The following is a 20,565-nucleotide window of genomic DNA, read 5'->3' on the forward strand; positions in this document are numbered from 1 at the left end:
ACACCACCGTGCCGCCTGGTTTTAAACTGAAGATTTCAAATCAACTGTTTTGATTCACTTCTTTTGAATCAGTTTTCTCAGACGGCTCATTTGGTTCATTTGATTTGAATCTAAATGTTTTGATTCAGTTCATTTTAAATATCTCGGTTTAAACTGATTCTTTTGCATGGGCTGTTTTGAAAGCTGGCTCTGAATCACTTGGTCTAAATGTTTTTGCTTTGAACTGCATATCTGTATACTGAGTCACTTGCTTTGAATCACTTGTTTTGAATCATCAGTTTGGAACGGTCAGAAATTGTAACGAAGAAAGTGAGTGAGCAGAAGCCGTGTTGCATCAAAAAAGCTCTCTATCACAAAAGGAAAATTCCAGAACAACTGTGCCGTGACATGAAAACTCGCTGCTGCCAAGATGGCAGACGTTCAAACTGAAGCACAAAAACAAAGTGACTCAACATCATGCAGAAAATCAGAGAGGAATGACAGGCAGTGTGTGTGATTAGTGTGTTGTGTGTTCCGCTGTATCTGACAGTCACACACCCGTCACAATTAATCACCACTTCTTGACAGGAGCAATCATTGTGGTGAAAGAATGGGGGGAGGGTAATAAGTGTGTGTATTTTGGTGTGTTATGGTGTGTGTGTGTGTGTGTGTGTGTGTGTGTGTGTGTGTGTGTGTGTGTGTGTGTGTTTTCAAACCTCTTTAATCTCCCTCTGAAGCTTCTGATTGGCCTCCTCAGTCTTCGTCACCTCCCTCCTGGCAGCAGTGAGCTGCTCCTCGATCTCTCCAACCTACACACACACAATACAGACAGACACACCTATGTTAATAACTACCGTCTCCCTGGTCGCGTCCCTGTGTCTATTTCCTGTCACATAACAGAGTGTGTGAAAGTGGGAGGAGTTTCATGCAGTCGAGTGATGATTAGTAAAATATAATGTTTTAATGTGAAATTAAACAGAAATTATTATTGCTTTTGGTCCAAATGGATGTGGTGCTGTTGAGCAAGAGACGAAGCAGATTTGTGGTTCTTCAGATGTGAGAGAGAGAGAGAGAAAGAGAAAAACTGATAAAGAGAGACAGAGAGAGAGAGACTGATAGAGACACTAATGGAGAGAGACTGAGAGACTAATAGAGACAGACACATAGAGACAGACAGATACTAATTGAGAGACACTGATAGAGGCAGACAGAGAGAAACAGACAGAGAGAGACTGGTAGAGAGAGAGAGAGAGAGAGGTGTGATGTAACTGTAATAAATGATTGTGTGCAGTGCTACAGGCGTCCACTAGAGGGCATCAGGGTGAAACTATTACACAAGTTTCAATAAGAACCATGGAGCTGTTAATCCCTGGAACCTTCTAATGCAAAAGGTCTCTCTCTCTCTCTCTCTCTCTCTCTCTCTCTCACACACACACACACACACACCTGTCTGCACATGAGGGCGAGTCGCTCTTTGAGTTGTGAAAGCTCCGCTCTCTGGCGCTCAATCTCTCCCTCCCTCTGTCTGTCGATCTCTCCATCATCCAAGATGGAGGACGGGCCATTCGGGAGGCGCTGAGCAACGAATGAAAAAAAGAGTGAGATAGAGTGAAAGACTGAAACGTGAGAGTCTGAGCTCCAAGACGAGTCTCGTCTCACCTCTTTACCGTTGTCCTGTCCACGTTCACGTCGTTTGATCTGATCACGCAGACTCAGAACCTGTGAGGAAGAGCAGAAGGAAGCGTGTGAGGAAGAAGAAGAAGAAGAAGAGAGAGAGAGAGAGAAAGAGAGAGAGAGATGGATGGATGGATGGATGGATGGATGGATAGAGGAGGATGTGTGAGGATGGTCACCTCGTTGGTAGAGGATTCGAGCTCTTCCTCCAGGACGGCCACTCGCTCCAGAGCCACACGCAGTCGCTCCCTCACCTACACACAGATGGAGAGAAATCCCTGTAGCAGTGTGTGTGTGTGTGTGTGTGTGTGTGTGTGTGTGTGTGTGTGTGTGTGTGTGTGAGAGTGTGTGTGTGCATGTGTGTGTGTTACCTTCTCATCCAGAGCCTTATGGTGCTCAAACAGAGACTTGAGAGCTTTGAGCACCTCGACCTCACTGGAGACGCCGGCTGGAGACTGAGCCTGTCTCTTCACCACCGTCATCCTCAGAGAGCGCTCATGACGAGACACCAGACACTCCAAATGCTCCAACAACAACTACAAACACACACACACACACACACACACACACACACACACACACACATCTCACGGGGAGGGAAGGATGGGAAGGTAGGGAATGTAGGAGAAGAAAGGAAAGATGGAGGAAAAAGGATGAGAAGAAAACGAGAAGGAAAGAAGGAAATAAAAACAAAGGGATCGAAAGGAAAAAGGAGGGACAGGAAGAAAGAATGAATGAAGAAAGGAAGGAAAGAAAGGAAAGGAAAGGAAAGGAAAGGAAAGGAAAGGGGTGGAAAGGCAGGAAGAAAGAAGAAAAGGAAATGAAAGGATAAGGAATGCAAGAAGGACAAAAGGAAGGACAGGAATGAACAGAAAAGGAAGGAAGGAAATTAGAGGAAAGGAAATAATAGCAAAAGAAAGAACATACAGGGAGAACAAAGAGAAGGAAAGGAAACAAGGAAGGAAGGAAAAGGGAAGAAAATAAAGCAAAGGAAAGGAAGGGGAAATGGGAAGAAGGGAATAATTGAATGAATAAAAAAAGAAAGAAGGAAAGTATAAACACGCACACAGAACTGAACAGTCTGAACTGTTGATAGTTATGCATGAGTCTGTTACACACACACACACACACACTGTACTGACCCGTGTGTTGTTCCTCTCGGCCTTGAGCTCTGCGATCTCCTCCTCTCTCTCCAGCAGCTGCTCCCGACACACATTCAGCTCTTTGGTCAACACGGCAAACTCCTGCACACACACACACACACACACACACATCTCATCTCATTATCTGTAGCCGCTTTATCCTTCTACAGGGTCGCAGGCAAGCTGGATCCTATCCCAGCTGACTACAGGCGAAAGGCGGGGTTCACCCTGGACAAGTCGCCAGGTCATCACAGGGCTGACACATAGACACAGACAACCATTCACACTCACATTCACACCTACGCTCAATTTAGAGTCACCAGTTAACCTAACCTGCATGTCTTTGGACTGTGGGGGAAACCGGAGCACCCGGAGGAAACCCACGCGGACACGGGGAGAACATGCAAACTCCACACAGAAAGGCCCTCGCCGGCCACGGGGCTCAAACCCAGGACCTTCTTGCTGTGGGGCGACAGCGCTAACCACTACACCACCGTGCCGCCCACACACACACACACACATTAATTCAAAAACTACAATAAGATGATAATACCTAAAGTTTACACCTGAGAAAGAGCGATATGAAACAGAGAGATAATGAAGAGATTTAAAGCCTGATGTTGCTTTCAGTAATAAATTGAGAAAAACTTTTAGATCTTCTTCCCTTCAAACAGCCGCCATGTTTACGATTAGAAATCCAGTAGAGAGAGGTTTATTCACATTTTTTAAATCCATAAACAATATTTGGAAGTAAAGCCCCGCACTGGTGCTGCTTCAGATGTGCACCGTATTCTTGTTCGAGATCACGTCCCGCCTCATTCACTCCGTTTCACAAAATCATTCAACAAAACATGGTGAGTTTCAGAACCGCGGACTGTGAGCACAACTTCAGCGACGCTCTGAGAAACAAAACCGAGGTGATGAAAGGATCATGTGTTCAGGATGGAGTTCATTTCTGTTTCACTGTTTTAGTTTTTACTGGTTTGATTTGTACAATTAATAAAACAGTCAGTATTTTTGTTCATATTGGATGTGAACTTCCAGCTTATTCGACGTTTTCCTCCAAAATCACCGAAACGTTTCTCATTATGCTGCGTCTCCTCTCCTGTCATTTCTCTGCACTTCAACAGAAAGAAGGAAGGAAGGAAGGAGGGAGGGAGGGAGGGAGGGAGGGAAGGAAGGAAGGAAGGAAGGAAGGAAGGAAGGAAGGAAGGGAAAGGGAAGGGAAGGAAGGAAAAAAGGAAGGAAAGGGAAAGGGTGGAATAAAGGAAGAAAAAGAAAGGGAAGGAAGGAATGGATGGAAGGAAGGAAGGAAGGAAGGAAGGAAGGAAGGAAGGAAGGAAGGGAAGGGGTGGAATAAAGGAAGAAAAGGAAAGGGAAGGAAGGAGATGGATGGCTGGGTGGAAGGAAGGAAGGAAGGAAGGAAGGAAGGAAGGAAGGAAGGGATGGATGGGTGGATGGAAGGAAAGAAGGAAAGGACAGAAGGAAAGTAAAGGAAAGGACAGAAGGAAAGGAAAGGGATGGACGGAAGGAAAGAACGAAAGGAAAAGGAAGGAAGGAAGGAAGGAACGAAGGAAGGAAGGAAGGAAGGAAGGAAGGAAGGAAGGAAAGGGGTGGAATAAAGGAAGAAAAGGAAAGGAAAGGGAAGGAAGGAATGGATGGAAGGAAGGAAGGAAGGAAGGAAGGAAGGAAGGAAGGAAAGGGGTGGAATAAAGGAAGAAAAGGAAAGGAAAGGGAAGGAAGGAATGGATGGAAGGAAGGAAGGAAGGAAGGAAGGAAATGGATGGCTGGGTGGAAGGAAGGAAGGAAGGAAGGAAGGAAGGAAGGAAGGAAAGGGATGGATGAGTGGATGGAAGGAAAGAAGGAAAGGACAGAAGGAAAGAAGGAAAGGAAAGGAAAGGAATGGACAGAAGGGAAGGAAGGAAGGAAGGAAGGAAGGAAGGAAGGAAGGAAGGAAGGAAGGAAGGAAGGAAAGTATTCAAAGTATTGATGTAGTATTTTATTTTGGCTGCTGTGGTGTTTTGGCGTGTATTTAAAGTAGAAACATAAATCTCGGCGTGACACATTGAAGCAGTTAAATGGAATACCGCTCCTCACGACATCACGCAGGAAAAAACATTTAAATTAAAGATCAGATTCATGTGTAATTGAGATACGCCTCTGTTTTTCAGCAAACTCTGAAAATCCAGCACAACACAGAATATCAGCGTTCACAATTTAATTTTCACATTAAATTCATAACACATGCACATAACTTCCTGTGTACGTATACAAATGGGCGTGTCTTATTCCTAATTGTAGCATCGACTGATCCACGTGTGGAACATTCAGCACTTTTTCAGGACCACGTAGTAAACGACTGTCACATTCCGTACTTTAACTTTTATTTAAACTGACTACACGACACTGAGGGAAAATGTCTTTGCAGATCGTGTGTTTAGCCGATGAGCTCGCGAACCATCGCTAATATAATTTTTATCGTATTTGTGATCATCAACGCCGTAATTATATAAAAAGCGTAGCAGCTTCACTCATGTGTGCTGTCGCTTCTCTTCATCTGAAACCTGACGTCTTATTTATCACATTGTTCTGATACATGGTGAGTGTATGAGAACGTCGGTGTGTGTGTGTGTGTGTGTGTGTGTGTGTGTGTGTGTGTGTGTGTGTGTGTGTGTGTGTGTGTGTGTGTGTGATATTAGCCATTTACAAGCTACCACAGTGTCACTGGCACATTGTGCAAACCAACATATGGCTCCAAATGCCACTTACAGTACTGCTCACACCGTGTCATCTCCGCCCCGCCCATCCACACACACCCACTGACACGACATGGTTCACTCTGTGTGTGTGTGTGTGTGTGTGTGTGTGTGTGTGTGTGTGTGTGTGTGTGTGTGTGTGTGTGTGTGTTCCTTCATTCATTCATCTTTAGTACCTGTTTTTTTCCTGGTCTGGGTCACAGTGAATCACTGTGCACGAAGTCAGAATACAAAGACGTAAAGGAGGCGTGGCCTCTGTGTTCATCATTCACTGTTTACATAAACAACTGTTTATAGCTGCATTGACATGAATAATAATGGGAACTAACTTGTTTTCTGGATGTTCCACAACATCCACAACCTCCAATGGAATGTAAGTGGATAAATATTACGGCGTGTCAACAGGAAACTGTAATTATCAGGAACCTGCTATAGTTGAAGAGGAATAAACACTCAGCGATGTGCTGTTATCGGAAAATAACAAACTTCTGGATGGTAACAGTGACTCCGCTTCATTACACCAGTCACTGTTTATTTTACTCCTTTCTCAATCCAACAGCATCGCTGATTTACACAGTTATGACACATCACAATAACGATGTGGTTTATCTCCAGATTAAACGATCACACTCATTAAACACACACACACACACACACACACACACACACACACACACTGCAGTGAGAAACAGGAGTGAGAGAAGCTGATGAACCACACACACACACACACACACACACACACACACACACACACACAGATGGCATCACAGTGGGCTCATGGCACATTTGCGTTGTGGAAGTGGACCTCACTGAGACCGGGCTCCAGTTCTGCCTGGCACTGATTTCCCATAATTCCCTGCTTGTGTCAGGCCCTGGACAGGAATGCCAGTGCAGTCCTACACACTTAAACAGGTCTTAAGGGTGGAGTAACATGTCCCCAACACCTCCACCAACGTGTCCCCTCACACATCCACCAACATGCTTACCAACAAACACATCCCCCAGCATGTCTACTAACACATCCACCAACACATCCACCAATATATCCATCAACATGTCCGCAACACATCCACCAACATCTACCAACATGTCCCCAACACATCCTCCAACATATCCCCAACACATCCACCAACATGTCCCCAACACATCCACCAACATGTCCCCTAACACATCCACCAACACATCCACCAACATCTACCAACATGTCCCCAACACATCCACCAACATATCCCCAACACATCCACCAACATGTCCCCAACACATCCACCAACATGTCCCCTAACACATCCACCAACACATCCACCAACATGTCCCCAACACATCCACCAACACATCCACCAACATGTCCCCAACACATCCACCAACATGTCTCCAACACATCCACCAACATGTCCCCAACACATCCACCAACATGTCCCCAACATCTCCACCAACATGTCCCCAACACATCCATCAACATGTCCCCTAACACATCCACCAACACATCCACCAACATGTCCCCTAACACATCCACCAACATGTCCCCAACATCTCCACCAACATGTCCCCAACACATCCATCAACACATCCATCAATATGTCCATCAACATGTCTCCAACACATCCACCAACATGTCCTCAACACATCCACCAACGTGTCCCCCAAGATGTCTACCAACACGTCCCCCAACATGCCCACCTGCATGTCTATCAACAGGTCCCCCAACACATCCATCAACATATCCTTCAACATATCCATCAATACATCCACCAACACGTCCACCAACATATCCATCAATACATCCCCCAACAGGTCTACCAACATGTCCACCAACACATCCCCCAACACGTCTACCAACATGTCTCCCAACAAGTCGCCCACCAAATCCCCCAACATGTCCACCAACATATTCTTCAACATATCCATCAATTTGTCCACCAACACATCCTCCAACAGGTCCCCAACACGTCCACCAACGCATCCCCCAACACATCCAGCAACACGTCCCCCAACAGGTCCTCCAATATGTCCACCAAGTCCTCCAACAAGTTCCCCAACATATCCACCAACACGTCCATCAATATGTCCCCCCCACATTCACCAACACATCCCTCAACATATCTAAAAACACTTCCCAAAAATGTCCGTAACACCTTCCCAACACTCCTCTAAAACATCCGTAATGAGTATCTGATACATCCTTAACACATCCCCCAAAATGTCCACACTGCCTCCCCCCACATGTCCTTAAATACCCCCCAAACATGTCCCAAACACACTCCTAACACATTCTCAACATATCCCCAAAACATCCCCAACTCAGCCCTAACAACTTCCTAATACAACACACCGCTAACACAACCCCAGCACATCCCCTAACGCATTCCCCAGCATACTGTATCTACTAAACCTCTCAATTCGTCCCCATCACATCCCCCAAACATGTCCCCCAGCACATCCCCCAGAAAAATATCACAGCTCCGCCCACATGTTCACATTACCGTCACTCATTGCTTTTTCATCCTACGCTAATGGAATCTAACAGCATTCAGATCCGACCACAGGCAGGAAGTGAAGAAGTGCACAGCTCTGCATTACACACACACACACACACACACACACACACACACACACACACACACACACAGAGCACGGTCTGAAGTCTGAGTCCACTACAAGAAGTGCTGTACATTATTTAAAACACTTCAGTAATAAATAATGTAAATTATAATTGTTGGTAAAAGAGGAATAAAACACTCAGCTATGTGCTGATATTGGAAAATATTCAACTTCAGGGTGGGAACAGTAACTCCTCTACATCACACCATCCTGTTGTTTATTATTTTCCCATAACAGAACAACTCGGTGTTTAATTCCTCATGTAAAAATCTTCACAGTGAAAAGTAAAGACTGATGGAATCTAATCTGATAAATACATTTTATTCCTTTTATAAAATCCAGGAAGAAGAAAGCATTTAGTTCTGAACGCAGATGTTTAAGGTGAACAGTATGACACTCTCACTGCTCCGAGATGTTCTCCGGATCTACTGGGATCAGTTAGCAGGAGGGAGGATTTAATTCCAATGAACAGACCCCCTCTGAAACGGCTCCATGTGTTCAGTGATCACACTTAAGAGGACGATACGGCGGGGAAATGTTCACAGCAGCTAAACTCGAAAGCTGAAATACTGCAGATCCCATTAACAAACATTCTCCCATTCCCCAACACCGCCCCAAAACCTCCCCAACACCGCCACCAAAACCTCCCCAACACCGCCCCAAAACCTCCCCAACACCGCCACCAAAACCTCCCCAACACCGCCCCAAAACCTCCCCAACACCGCCCCAAAACCTCCCAACACCACCCCAAAACTTCCCCAACACCGCCCCCAAAACCTCCCCAACATTGCCCCAAAACCTCCCAACACCGCCACCAAAACCTCCCCAACACTGCCCCAAAACCTTCCAACACCGCCCCAAAACCTCCCAACACTGCCCCAAAACCTCCCAACACCGCCCCCAAAACTTCCCCAACACCGCCACCAAAACCTCCCCAACACTGCCCCAAAACCTCCCAACACCGCCACCAAAACCTCCCCAACACTGCCCCAAAACCTCCCAACACCGCCCCAAAACCTCCCAACACCGCCCCAAAACCTCCCAACACCGCCCCCAAAACTTCCCCAACACCGCCACCAAAACCTCCCCAACACTGCCCCAAAACCTCCCAACACCGCCCCAAAACCTCCCAACACCGCTCCAAAACCTCCCAACACCGCCCCAAAACCTCCCCAACACCTCCCAACACCGCCACCAAAACCTCCCCAACACTGCCCCAAAACCTCCCACCGCCCCAAAACCTCCCACCGCCCCAAAACCTCCCAACACCGCCCCAAAACCTCCCCAACACTGCCCCAAAACCTCCCAACACCGCCACCAAAACCTCCCCAACACTGCCCCAAAACCTCCCAACACCGCCCCAAAACTTCCCCAACACCGCCCCAAAACCTCTCCAACACCACCCCAAAACCTCCCCAACACTGCCCCCAAAACCTCCCCAACACCGCCCCAAAATCTCCCCAACACCGCCACCAAAACCTCCCCAACACCATCCCCAATACCTCCCCAACACCGCCCCAAAACCTCCCCAACACCGCCCCAAATCCTCCCCAACACCGCCCCAAAACCTCCCCAACACCCCCCAAAACCTCCCCAACACCGCCACCAAAACCTCCCCAACACCGCCACCAGAACCTCCCAACACCGCCCCAAAACCTCCCCAACACCGCCCCAAAACCTCCCCAACACCGCCCCAAAACCTCTCCAACACCACCCCAAAACCTCCCCAACACTGCCCCCAAAACCTCCCCAACACCGCCCCAAAATCTCCCCAACACCGCCACCAAAACCTCCCCAACACCGCCACCAGAACCTCCCAACACCGCCCCAAAACCTCCCCAACACCGCCCCAAAACCTCCCCAACACCGCCACCAAAACCTCCCCAACACCGTCCCCAAAACCTCCCCAACACCGCCCCAAAACCTCCCCAACACCGCCCCAATACCTCCCCAACACCGCCCCAAAACCGCCCCAACACTGCCCCCAAAACCTCCCCAACACCACCATCACAACACACTGCTAACGCAACCCTGTGGAACACAGCAGGACCGAGACAATCTCCAGGACAATCAGGAAGAGAACCGCTCACAGACCGGATCACGGAAGAGAGAAAGGAACATTACACTCCATACCTGAGAGTTCACAACAGCTGTTTATACCACACCCTCATCTCAACATTCATTCTCTCTCTCTTTCTTTCTGTCTTTGTTTTTGTAACACCTTAATTCTATCCATTCTTTCTTTCTTTTTTCTCTCTTTCTATAACATTTAATCTTTCTAAAAACAATTAATTCTTTCTTTCTATCTATAACATCTAATCATGAAATTAACTGTTTATTTTTTCTTTATTTCTTTTTGTATCATACTAAAAACTGCATCTTTCTCTTTCTATAACATCACAAAACTAAATGTCTTTCTTTAAATTCATTCTTTCTATTATTTGTTTCTTTCTTTCACATCTAATCACTAGATTAAATCTTTCTTTCTTTCAGTGTTTGTATTGATTTTTTGTAGATGTTCTTTTGGAATAATCTTGTATTTAACAGAAGTAGAAAATGTAAACGTGTTATATTGTCTCCTTTACAGTTTAGTTTAGTTTGTTTATTTTACAGAGTGCGAGACGTCCCTCAGCTGTTCTAACTTTAGCTAGCTTGATGTGCGTTTAGCTAACAGGCCTAACAGTTCACTCGGCTGTATGAAAAGAGTAATCACAGCCCCACGGCCCCGGAGTGTTTGTACACTTTCTGGCGCTGAGCTTCAGGATCTTGCAGGATGCAATCTGTGCTCCGGTTTATGACGGAAAATCTTTTTTTGAACGCTTTGAAACAATGTGTGCAAGACTTAGACTAACCACTGAATAAAAAAGAAATTCACAGCATTTTAATGATATTAACGTTGTAGTTTTTGGTCAGTGGTGAGTAAACGAGATAAACTCGTGTATTTGCAGACGAGATCCAGAGCCATGTTTAGGAACAATGTTTTGCAAAACCACACAAAAATCAACAAGTTAAAATCAAAAAGAGCTAACCATGTCATGATATATATACTGTATATGTGTATAAATGGTTTATCTCTGTGTTGTTTTTGATTTCTAATGTTATCTGCTAACTGTTAAGTACAATCCTGTGTGCTCAGGTTATGAGGAAATCTCTTCTCTTTTCTTCTCTTTTTTCTGCCCCATTTTTATTTTCTCATTGAGATCAGTGATCTGGGATGCACTACGGGAAGCACGCTTTGTGGAAATAAAGACCGGTGGGTCAACAAACGCCGCTCAGTTCAGACATAACGGCAACGTAGCAGAGCAGATGAGTGAGAGTCAAAGGAGAACAGGTCCCGATGCGCGAAAGCAGGTCATCATCTTCTCTCTCTCTCTCTCCCTCATGAGAAAATGTTTAGTCATTGCTCAGCCTCTCATCTACATCATCAGATTTTTACAATTTCCACCAGCACTTCAGCTTGTTTGCACTTTTTCTGTTTCTGTTCTCAATCAACGCTAGGTTCTTTTAGATCCTTTTTCAGGAGAGTTTTGGAATTCTGGAGCTTTTAGATCCAGAAATTTGATGGAAGTTTTCTATTTTACTACATAGCTTCCCCCCACACACACACACAGATGCTGCTATACCTGAGGCAGGGCGATGGACAGCTGTCTCTGGAGCGAGTCTTTCTCGTGTCCCAGTTCCCGGAGGCGGAGCTGTGCTGTCCCCAGACTCTCCTGTGTCTCTCTCAGGCTCTCCAGCAGCCGCTCCCTCTCCGTCAGCATGTTCACCATCAGAGACTCCAGGTTGCCCGTGCTGCCACCCTCATACCCGCCCCCAATGCCCCCCATACCCCCTCCCATGCCACTCCCACCCCCAGCAGGCGAGGACGGCCCTCCTCCTCCTCCGCCACGACCGTCCTCTGAGATAGTGGGCATCACCTCGCACATCATCCTGAGGCCGGGATGTGTGGGAGTGGGCTACGTGATAGTGTGTGTGTGTGTGTGTGTGTGTGTGTGTAAAACACTTACGACTTCTTCTGAAGTGTATAAGTATGTACTCTTGTAAAGATGATGCTTTAAGTAAACAGAAAGTATTTCTTTAATCAACAAATGTCCACCCTTCTTCAATCCTTTCTCCAACCAAAATGTCCTCTTTCTCAACCCACAATTTTTTCTTCTCCTCTAAATATGGACGCTCACGGGTAGATTGCGTCCTCTTGTTTTCTTCAAATCATCCATTTTTTTAAACGTAGTCCTTTCTGTTTAATTGCTCTTCATCCAGAACGCACCTGAGCTCCTCGGTTTGGGTGAAATTTGGGATGGAGAAAATGGGCGTGGTCCAGAGAAACCAGCAGGAGGATCTAGGAGGACGAATGGGCTGTGGGGGAGGGGCAGGAGAGGTGGGCGGGGCATAAACCAGGGCTGTCAAACCCTCTAGGGATGATCAGCTATGAGACAGCTGTGGAGAGAAGGAACAAAGAGAAGAAATTAGCAATGGAACCCAGACAATAGCTCGGCTCAGTGAAAAAGGCATAGTCTCTATTGGCCAGTCTAGGGAAAAGAGGCGTGGTTTCTCACATCTCACATCAATGCAAACACTGTTTACATAATTACACCAAAACTTAGGGAACTCTGGATGATCTAAATAGCAATAAACACCTCACAGGGTGAAGAAGAAAAAAAACAGGTCATGAGCCAGAGTTCTTGCTAGTTGTTAGCATCTGGCTAATGCAATGGCTGCCTTCACATGCAAAATCTTTGATTCTCTGCAGATTAATGTAGGTCGCATGCTTTGTCGCACGTTATCATTGTCAGTCTGAATGCACAGATATACAACAGTTCCAAATACGGTCAATATAAAAAGTATGCCCGCCACTGGTATAGAAACCAAGATAAATCATCTCAGAACTTTCTTGATCGCTAATGTGAGATAACAACCGACAAAGTAAACACCAAATAGAAACAATTTAAGGGAAAACTGTATGCATATGCTTTAATTAAGACTTTATTAAAGCACTTTTTTTTTGTAATGCACCAATCAGTGGTTTTGGTTACGAGTCTCCCAACTTAGCAGATCCTGATTTAGCAGTTTTGTTCCACTCTTCATTGCAAAAATTCTCCAGATTGATGAGATAGTAAGGAGAGCTCCTTCATGATATTCCATGGGTTTTCGATAGGATTTAGATCTGGTTTCTGATTGGGCCGTAGTGTTGGAGTCAACGCCACCTAAACCGAGACCAAGTCATGACCAAGACCAGAGTGTATCAAGACTGAGACAAGACCAAGACTTTGAGGGGTTCAGATCAAGTCAAGACCAAGACCAAGGCAGAGCGAGACCAAGTCAAAACCAGAACCAGACCAATGTATGTGAAAGGGGCGGGGGAAGACGAGGGGTGACAGCTGTTACCAGTAATGAAAATTTCGAATTAGCAATGAGCCACGTTATTGGTTGCATTTGAAGCAGGAAATTTTACATCCAATCACAGTAAGGATGCTAACAAATAAATCAGACAATGCACAGGCAGTTTAGTGAAATCCTCCTGCAGTTGTGGTCTTGACTGGTTTTGAAATAAAATCCTGAGTCCTCTATGTCTGAGACTGAGACAAGACCAAGTAAAAACGCAGTCGATTCTAAGACGAGACCGAGACCTTCAAAAAGTGGTCTTGAAACCGGACTTGAGTAGTACAGTTGAGTATTAGTGGACCGTTCCAAAAGGTTGACCATCTTCTTCTGAAGCCATTCCTTTGTTGATTTGTGCTTTTTTTTTATCATGCTGTAAGGTGAAATTTTCCAACTCTCTAATAGGGGCAGCCATGGCCTATAGGTTTGAGAAGCAGCCTTGGGCTCAAAGGGTCGCTGGTTTGATTCCTGGGACCAGCAAGGAAAATGTGAGGGGACTTGAGTGAATGAACAGCACTTTCCCCTTTCTCTGTATCATGGCTGAAGCGCCCCTGAGCAAGGCACCTATCTCATTGCTCGTTTTTCACATACCGTACCTGTGTTCGCTGCTTCAGATGGGTTAAATGCACAGGAGGAATTTCACTGTGCTTGAGTATATATGTGACAAAGCCTTCTTCTTCTAACATATGCCTGCGACTTTTGTGACAAAATATCTTGACTAGAGCTCCAGTCCCAGCTGAAAAGAAGCAGCACCATAGCACAATGCTGCCAGCACCATGCTTCATTTGAAATATGGTGTTCTTTGAGTGATAATGGTCTTGGGACTTTTTTTTTGCACCTTTGCACCAAATGCTTTAGAATTATGCCCAAAATGTTCTTAGTGTCATCATACCTTAATACATTTTCCTACATGGGTTGGAATTATTTAATGTCTGTTTTGGCAAATTATATATGTTTTTGACTTCCATCTAGCCAAGCCATCCTGCCCCATAACCCAGACACAGGAAGAATATGAGAACTTATTCTCACATGCAGGGAGTGACCAGAACTTGCCAAGTATTTCTGCAGCTTCATTAATGTTATTTTAGGTCTCCAGACATGGTAGTCTCCCTACGCTTTCATCTTGTCCTTCCATCAGTCACAGAGGGACGACCTGTTCTCAGTAATGTCACTGTGGTGCCCCATTTCCTCCACTTGTACATGATCACCGTTCACCATATTCCATGGTACAGCTCAGTCTTTCTCAACCGGGGTGCCGTCTGGCTTCGTTAGGGGTGCCATCAATTATATATTCAAACATTGAAATAAATAAAATGAATTAAAATTCCAAAAAACAATAGTTACACTAATGCAGATCATCGCCGCTTCATGCATCATCAAAATTTGTCTCACGGCCCCGTTTCCCATGTCACAACATCACTGTCGGGGTCAGCGTGACTGCGTACATTTTATATGGAGGTGCCTTGAGAATTTGCATACTTCTGAAGGGTGCCGTGACTGAAAAAAGGTTGAGAAATGCTGGTACAGCTAATACTTTGAAGGTTTTTTTGTAGCCTTCTTCTGATCAATACCTTCTGAAAATGAGATCCTGTATAGTCCGTGCTTTGTAAGATCTTTACAGACGGTGGCTTCAACGGTCATAACAAACTAAAGAGATGTTGAGAAAATTGTAAAGAAACAGCTGATCTTTTTTTACGGTTCATCAGAATCACTTCACTGACGATCGGGTGTGAGAATTACTTTTGAACATGAGCTTGGATGTGATTGGTTCATCCTGCGCACAGTCACATGACCCATTATAAAACAATGCGCACACTTACGCAAGCAGGTTAATGAAAGTTTGCTTTTTGTCTTCTTAAAGGTGGTAAAACATTAATGAAAAAACAAAGCCTGCAATTTTTTCCATCCACTGTAGATATACGGTAAGATCATCACTAGAGCTCATTACATCACTGCGTACGTGACAAAAACGTGTAAAGTTTTGCATGTTACAACTAAACCTTCGCAATGATGTATGATGAGCCTCATTTATATTTATCAATCAGTCTTTTTGTGAACTGAAGTTAGGTGTCTAATGGCATGAAACCCAGATTCCTCGACTCTGCCTTCATAAACAATGAGTTAGTGCACGTGCTAGCACGAGTATTAAAGCTACAACGTTTATCACATTCCTCAAATCTTCACACAATTACAGAACGCTCGCTAGTTTTGCTAAGTTTAATCGTAGGGTGTAATGTACTACCTGAAATTCTAGCTTATCATATCGTACATAACATCGCACGTTTACTAAACAATCCAATCAAATCCTGACATTTAAACCAAAGTTAAACTGTATGTTGCTCGATTGTTTCACATTACTGATGCGTTTATCTTAACTTGGCAGTGGGAAGTTGGAAATTCTAGAAAATGGGAAAAAACATGGACATCTTCGTGACAGCTGGTCATTGTTACGGGTTTAACTTTTTAATCTCATTTAAAAGTTGAGGTGTTGCTTTATTTCCTGCTGACATTTCTGAGCGGCCATGTTGATATGACATCCTGCTGAACCCACCTTTCTGACTTTCCTGGTAGGAATTCCAGACTGAAGGGCCATTTTCCAATTGGAGGTCAGAAATACCGATTTGTACTGATTTTCAGTCACATCGCAAACACTTACAGGAAAACTCCACCCACTCCACTGAATGGTCTGCATATTAATCTGTACAATTAACACATGATATTTAAACGACATCCAATATTTGTTTCATAATGAAATTCTGAAGTTTCTCTCTTTGGTTAAACAGATTCTGACATTACCCATAATGCCATTCAATCGATTACCTGCTAACCATGGTCCAATAGGATTTAACGCTCATGTCATTTCTACCTAAAAGGAGCAATGCAGCAGCGCTTTATAGCTTCAGCGTGTTCAGCTCTCTCACTTCCTGGTTTGTAACCCTAACCACTCTGCTTAAACAGATCAGCTTCCGAAGCGTCAACGTTCATGCTAATAGCGACACACAACCGCTAGTTTCTCACAGGGATAAGAAGAAGTTTCAAGATCTGCAGCTGATCGATAAACGTGATCTGACATCAGTGGGACACTGACATGCAGTAAAGTAGTGAACGTTCGTCTTGTCCATTCGTACGTATTTAATTAGTTAATTTTTAAAAAGCAAAAATGAAATGGATTTGAATCGAAGTGAATTGTGCTTTTGAATAAATTGTTCACAATAAAGAAGTTTAAACCTACGAATCTCTTATTTTGTATTTTTATACTTGCTTTTGTGGCTCAGCTTTTTCAGTCTGAAGGTATAATAAGTAATATTTTTTAAAATCGTACAAAAACATTGTAAAAAACAACAACTTCCATATTTATTCAAAACTAACCATGAAACTGAAAATAACTATTTAAAAGTAGCTCTATCCCAACACCTCCATGCTCTTGAACCTACACCCCAACCCCACCCCGAATTTGGCAGTGGAGACTCCTTCCACAAATTCAAGAAGAATTCAGATGTCATGATAGAATATCACAGAACACATTATTGGCAAACACTCACATCCTGATGATAAGTAACGCTGATGACAGTTTATGGGCTTATTGACGAGCCGGATGTGAGCATTAGAGCATCTGACCATCTGTGGTCCAGAACGATTTGATGATAAACATGCTCACTGAACTGAAGACTTGTGCAGAGTTGAGGAGGAACAGCACTAAACTGAACAGGACAAAACCCGCAGTATAAATATATAAAAGGTAAAAAAAAAAAGCATCAAAACATGACTATGGACCTTACAGAATCTGGCGAGATCATTGTTTTTTCCCCCATGTGATTACAGGAGCATTACACAATCACATGGTGTGGTTCATTATGTTTTGCCCTGAAAGTGCACCAAATAACCTGGCGACTTGTCCAGGGTGAACCCCGCCTTTCGCCCGTAGTCAGCTGGGATAGGCTCCAGCTTGCCTGCGACCCTGTAGAACAGGATAAAGAGGCTACAGATAATGAGATGAGATGAGATGAGATGAGATGAGATGAGATGAGATGAGTGCACCAAATAGCTCGAGTAAACACACACAATATCATGTGAAAATCATATGAGAAAATTACATGTAAACATAAAAGCACTTGCTCTATGTGTGAAAATAAATGAAATACATAGAAAAACATAAAATGTAATTAATCATGAAGAAAAAATGTGAAAATATGAACCGATAAAATTGCTTTACTGTGAAACACGTGTGAAAACATATGGATCAACTGTGATAAGTGAAAAATGAATCACTGAAAACTACATATGAAAATGAGGGCATCATGAACAATGTGAAATAAATACATGTGAATATAAGAACTGTAAAAATAACACGTGAAAATAAATGAATAATGAGAAAAGCCACATGTGAGAATCGATGAATTATGAACAAAATCAAATGAATTCTATGAGGAAGTCACATGTGAACATAAATGAATCATGAAAAAGTCACGTGAGACAAATAAATCATGTCAAAACATCAGATTAAAAATTAATGAATCATAAACAAAATCAAACATGAAAATGAATCAATCATGGCATAAAAGAATCTTGGTAAAAGCTCACATGTTCAAATAGAATCATTTGAGAAATCCGATGTGCAAACGAATGAATTATGTGGAGGAAAAAAGATTTGTGTCAGGAATCACAAGTGAACATAAAAGAATCTTGTGGAAACTCACATGTTAAAATGGAATCATGTCTTTAAAAATAAATCATATGAAAATAAATAATGTGAGAAATCATATGTGAAACTGAATGAATCATGGGGGAAAGATTCTTACATTCGTGTCAGGAATCACATGTGAAAATAAAAACATCATGTGGATCATGAATTGCAATCGAAGAATCGCTTCGGGGGAAATAATTCGTGTGAGGAATCACGTGAACATAAACATCGGGGGAAATAATTTTGGGAAAGCTCACACGTTCAAATAGAATCATGTGAGAAATCATATGTGCAAAGGAATGAATCATGTGGGGAAAAGATTTGTTTGAGGAATCATATGTGAAAATAAAGGAATCTTGGGGGGAAATGACATCAATAAATCAAATGACAAAAAATAAATCAGGTGACAATAAATACATTAATAATAATAATAATAATAATAATAATAATAATAATAAATGCACTGCATGTGAAAAATGTGTGAACCCTAACATGAAAAGTGTGTGTGTGTGTGTGTGTGTGTGTGTGTGAGAGAGAGAGAGAGAGAGAGAGAGAGAGAGAGAGAGACTTATAGAGTGAGAGAGCGACAGAGAGACTGAGAGAGAGAGTGAGAGAGACAGAGAGAGAGTGAGAGACAGAAAGAGACAGAGAGACTGAGAAAGACAAAGTGAGAAAAAGAGACTGAGAGAGAGAGACTGAGAGAGACGGAAAGAGTGAGCGAGAGAGAGAGAGAGAGAGAGAGAGAGAGAGAGATGGAGACAGTGAGAGAGAGAGAGACGGAGTGAGAGAGAGAGACTGATGGAGTGAGAGAGAGAGAGAGAGAGAGAGAGAGAGAGAGTGATAGAATGAGAGTAATAGAATGAGAGAGAGAGAAAGTGAGAGTGACAGAGAGAGAGAAAGTGAGAGAGAGTGATAGAATGAGAGAGAGAGAGAGAGAGAGAGAGAGAGAGAGAGAGAGTGAACATTCTGTAACAGATAAACCCCAGCCAGTCACAGTTTAGTCAGAATGGTTAAGGATGTTTAGGCCTCTCCTCTCTTCCTCTCCTCTCTCCTCCTCTCTCCTCCTCTCTCTCCTCCTCTCTCTCCTCCTGATCTGAAAGCAGGCCGCAGTTTGAGGCGGAGGCGATACGAAGCTCATCACCGAGAACCAAATCCATATCTATTTTGGTCTCTCTCTCCCTCTCTCTCTCCCTCCCTCCCTCCCTCCATCACACACCTCTACCCGTCAAATCATTTACAGATTGCGTTTCCCCTCTTCAATCAGAATGATTATTTGTTTATTTGTAATTAAGCCTCGTGATGAATAAATACATGCATCCGCGTGCGCGCGCGTGTAGAAGCCATCAGGCTCGTAATGGAGGCGCGAGGGAGAGATGGAGAGATGGAGAGAGGGAGAGATGGAGAGAGGGAGAGATGGAGAGATGGAGAGAGGGAGAGAGGGAGAGATGGAGAGAGGGAGAGATGGAGAGAGGGAGAGATGGAGAGAGGGAGAGATGGAGAGAGGGAGAGACGCGAGCGCGCGCGTGTGTGTGCACAGACAGACAGACAGACAGACAGGGAGGAGATGGTAAACGCATGCAGAGATGTCACATTTAGTCTGCAAAAGATCACATTTGGAGTCGTGATGCTCCAAAATGGCGTGGAGGTGAAAGAAGAAGAAGAGAAAAAGATCTGAACGCAAATACGCACGCGACGCCTGAGCGCATCCTGTCCATCATCTCAGCATCAGCATCACCGGGGTGGTGTTTATGGAGCACACGGATGCTGTGGCGACTCTTACTCCACCATTACACGCTCGCACATGAAGAAGGAGAAGATGATGATGATGATGATGAAAAGAAGAAGAAGGAAAAGAAGAAGGAACTCCGCACTAAAATCGCTGAATATTTTACCGACGACGTCGCAGCCATTGCATCACTCCTTCCTCCCCGTTATTTCCCCTCAGCATCCTTCCGCCTCCCCCCTCTTCACCCTCCTCACAGCTGGCCGATAATAACACACACACACACACACACACACACACATCGAGGAGAGGAAAAATAAGGCACGGATGCGCGCGCCTTTATCCGCCGGTTCTCACCCTTGTCATCGCCGGTGCTCTTTCAGTCACATCCGGTCAAATCCATCCGAGAGAGTTTTCCTGGTTTTAATCCCAATTTCATCCCCATCAACCCGACATGTGTAAGGACACAGCGACTACAGACAATCCCAGTCTCTCTCACACACACACACACACACACACACCATCAGGGTTGCCAGATTGGGCCTCCTCTCAATCCCGGTTTAAAGCCCCGCCCCTTTTCTCCATAAACCAACCTGATTATCTAAAAGTCATAAATAAACCACAGATGAT

At 44.3% G+C, this 20,565-nt stretch overlaps 1 protein-coding gene across 1 annotated transcript in view; it reads right to left on the reverse strand.

The window, feature by feature from the left end:
* Window positions 1-12,078, reverse strand: part of ppfia3 (PTPRF interacting protein alpha 3) — a 70,027-nt gene extending 57,949 nt beyond the window's left edge. The window contains exons 1-7 of the mRNA XM_060902248.1: window positions 11,773-12,078; window positions 2,796-2,897; window positions 2,025-2,189; window positions 1,833-1,907; window positions 1,639-1,698; window positions 1,426-1,554; window positions 696-788 (exon numbers count right to left, since the gene is read on the reverse strand). Coding sequence (XP_060758231.1) covers window positions 696-788; window positions 1,426-1,554; window positions 1,639-1,698; window positions 1,833-1,907; window positions 2,025-2,189; window positions 2,796-2,897; window positions 11,773-12,078 — 930 coding nt within the window. The remainder of the gene's footprint in view (window positions 1-695; window positions 789-1,425; window positions 1,555-1,638; window positions 1,699-1,832; window positions 1,908-2,024; window positions 2,190-2,795; window positions 2,898-11,772) is intronic.
* Between the last annotated feature and the right edge of the window lie 8,487 nt (window positions 12,079-20,565).

Source organism: Neoarius graeffei, chromosome 20 (assembly GCF_027579695.1).
Source record: "Neoarius graeffei isolate fNeoGra1 chromosome 20, fNeoGra1.pri, whole genome shotgun sequence".
NCBI classification, from domain to species: Eukaryota; Metazoa; Chordata; class Actinopteri; order Siluriformes; family Ariidae; genus Neoarius; species Neoarius graeffei.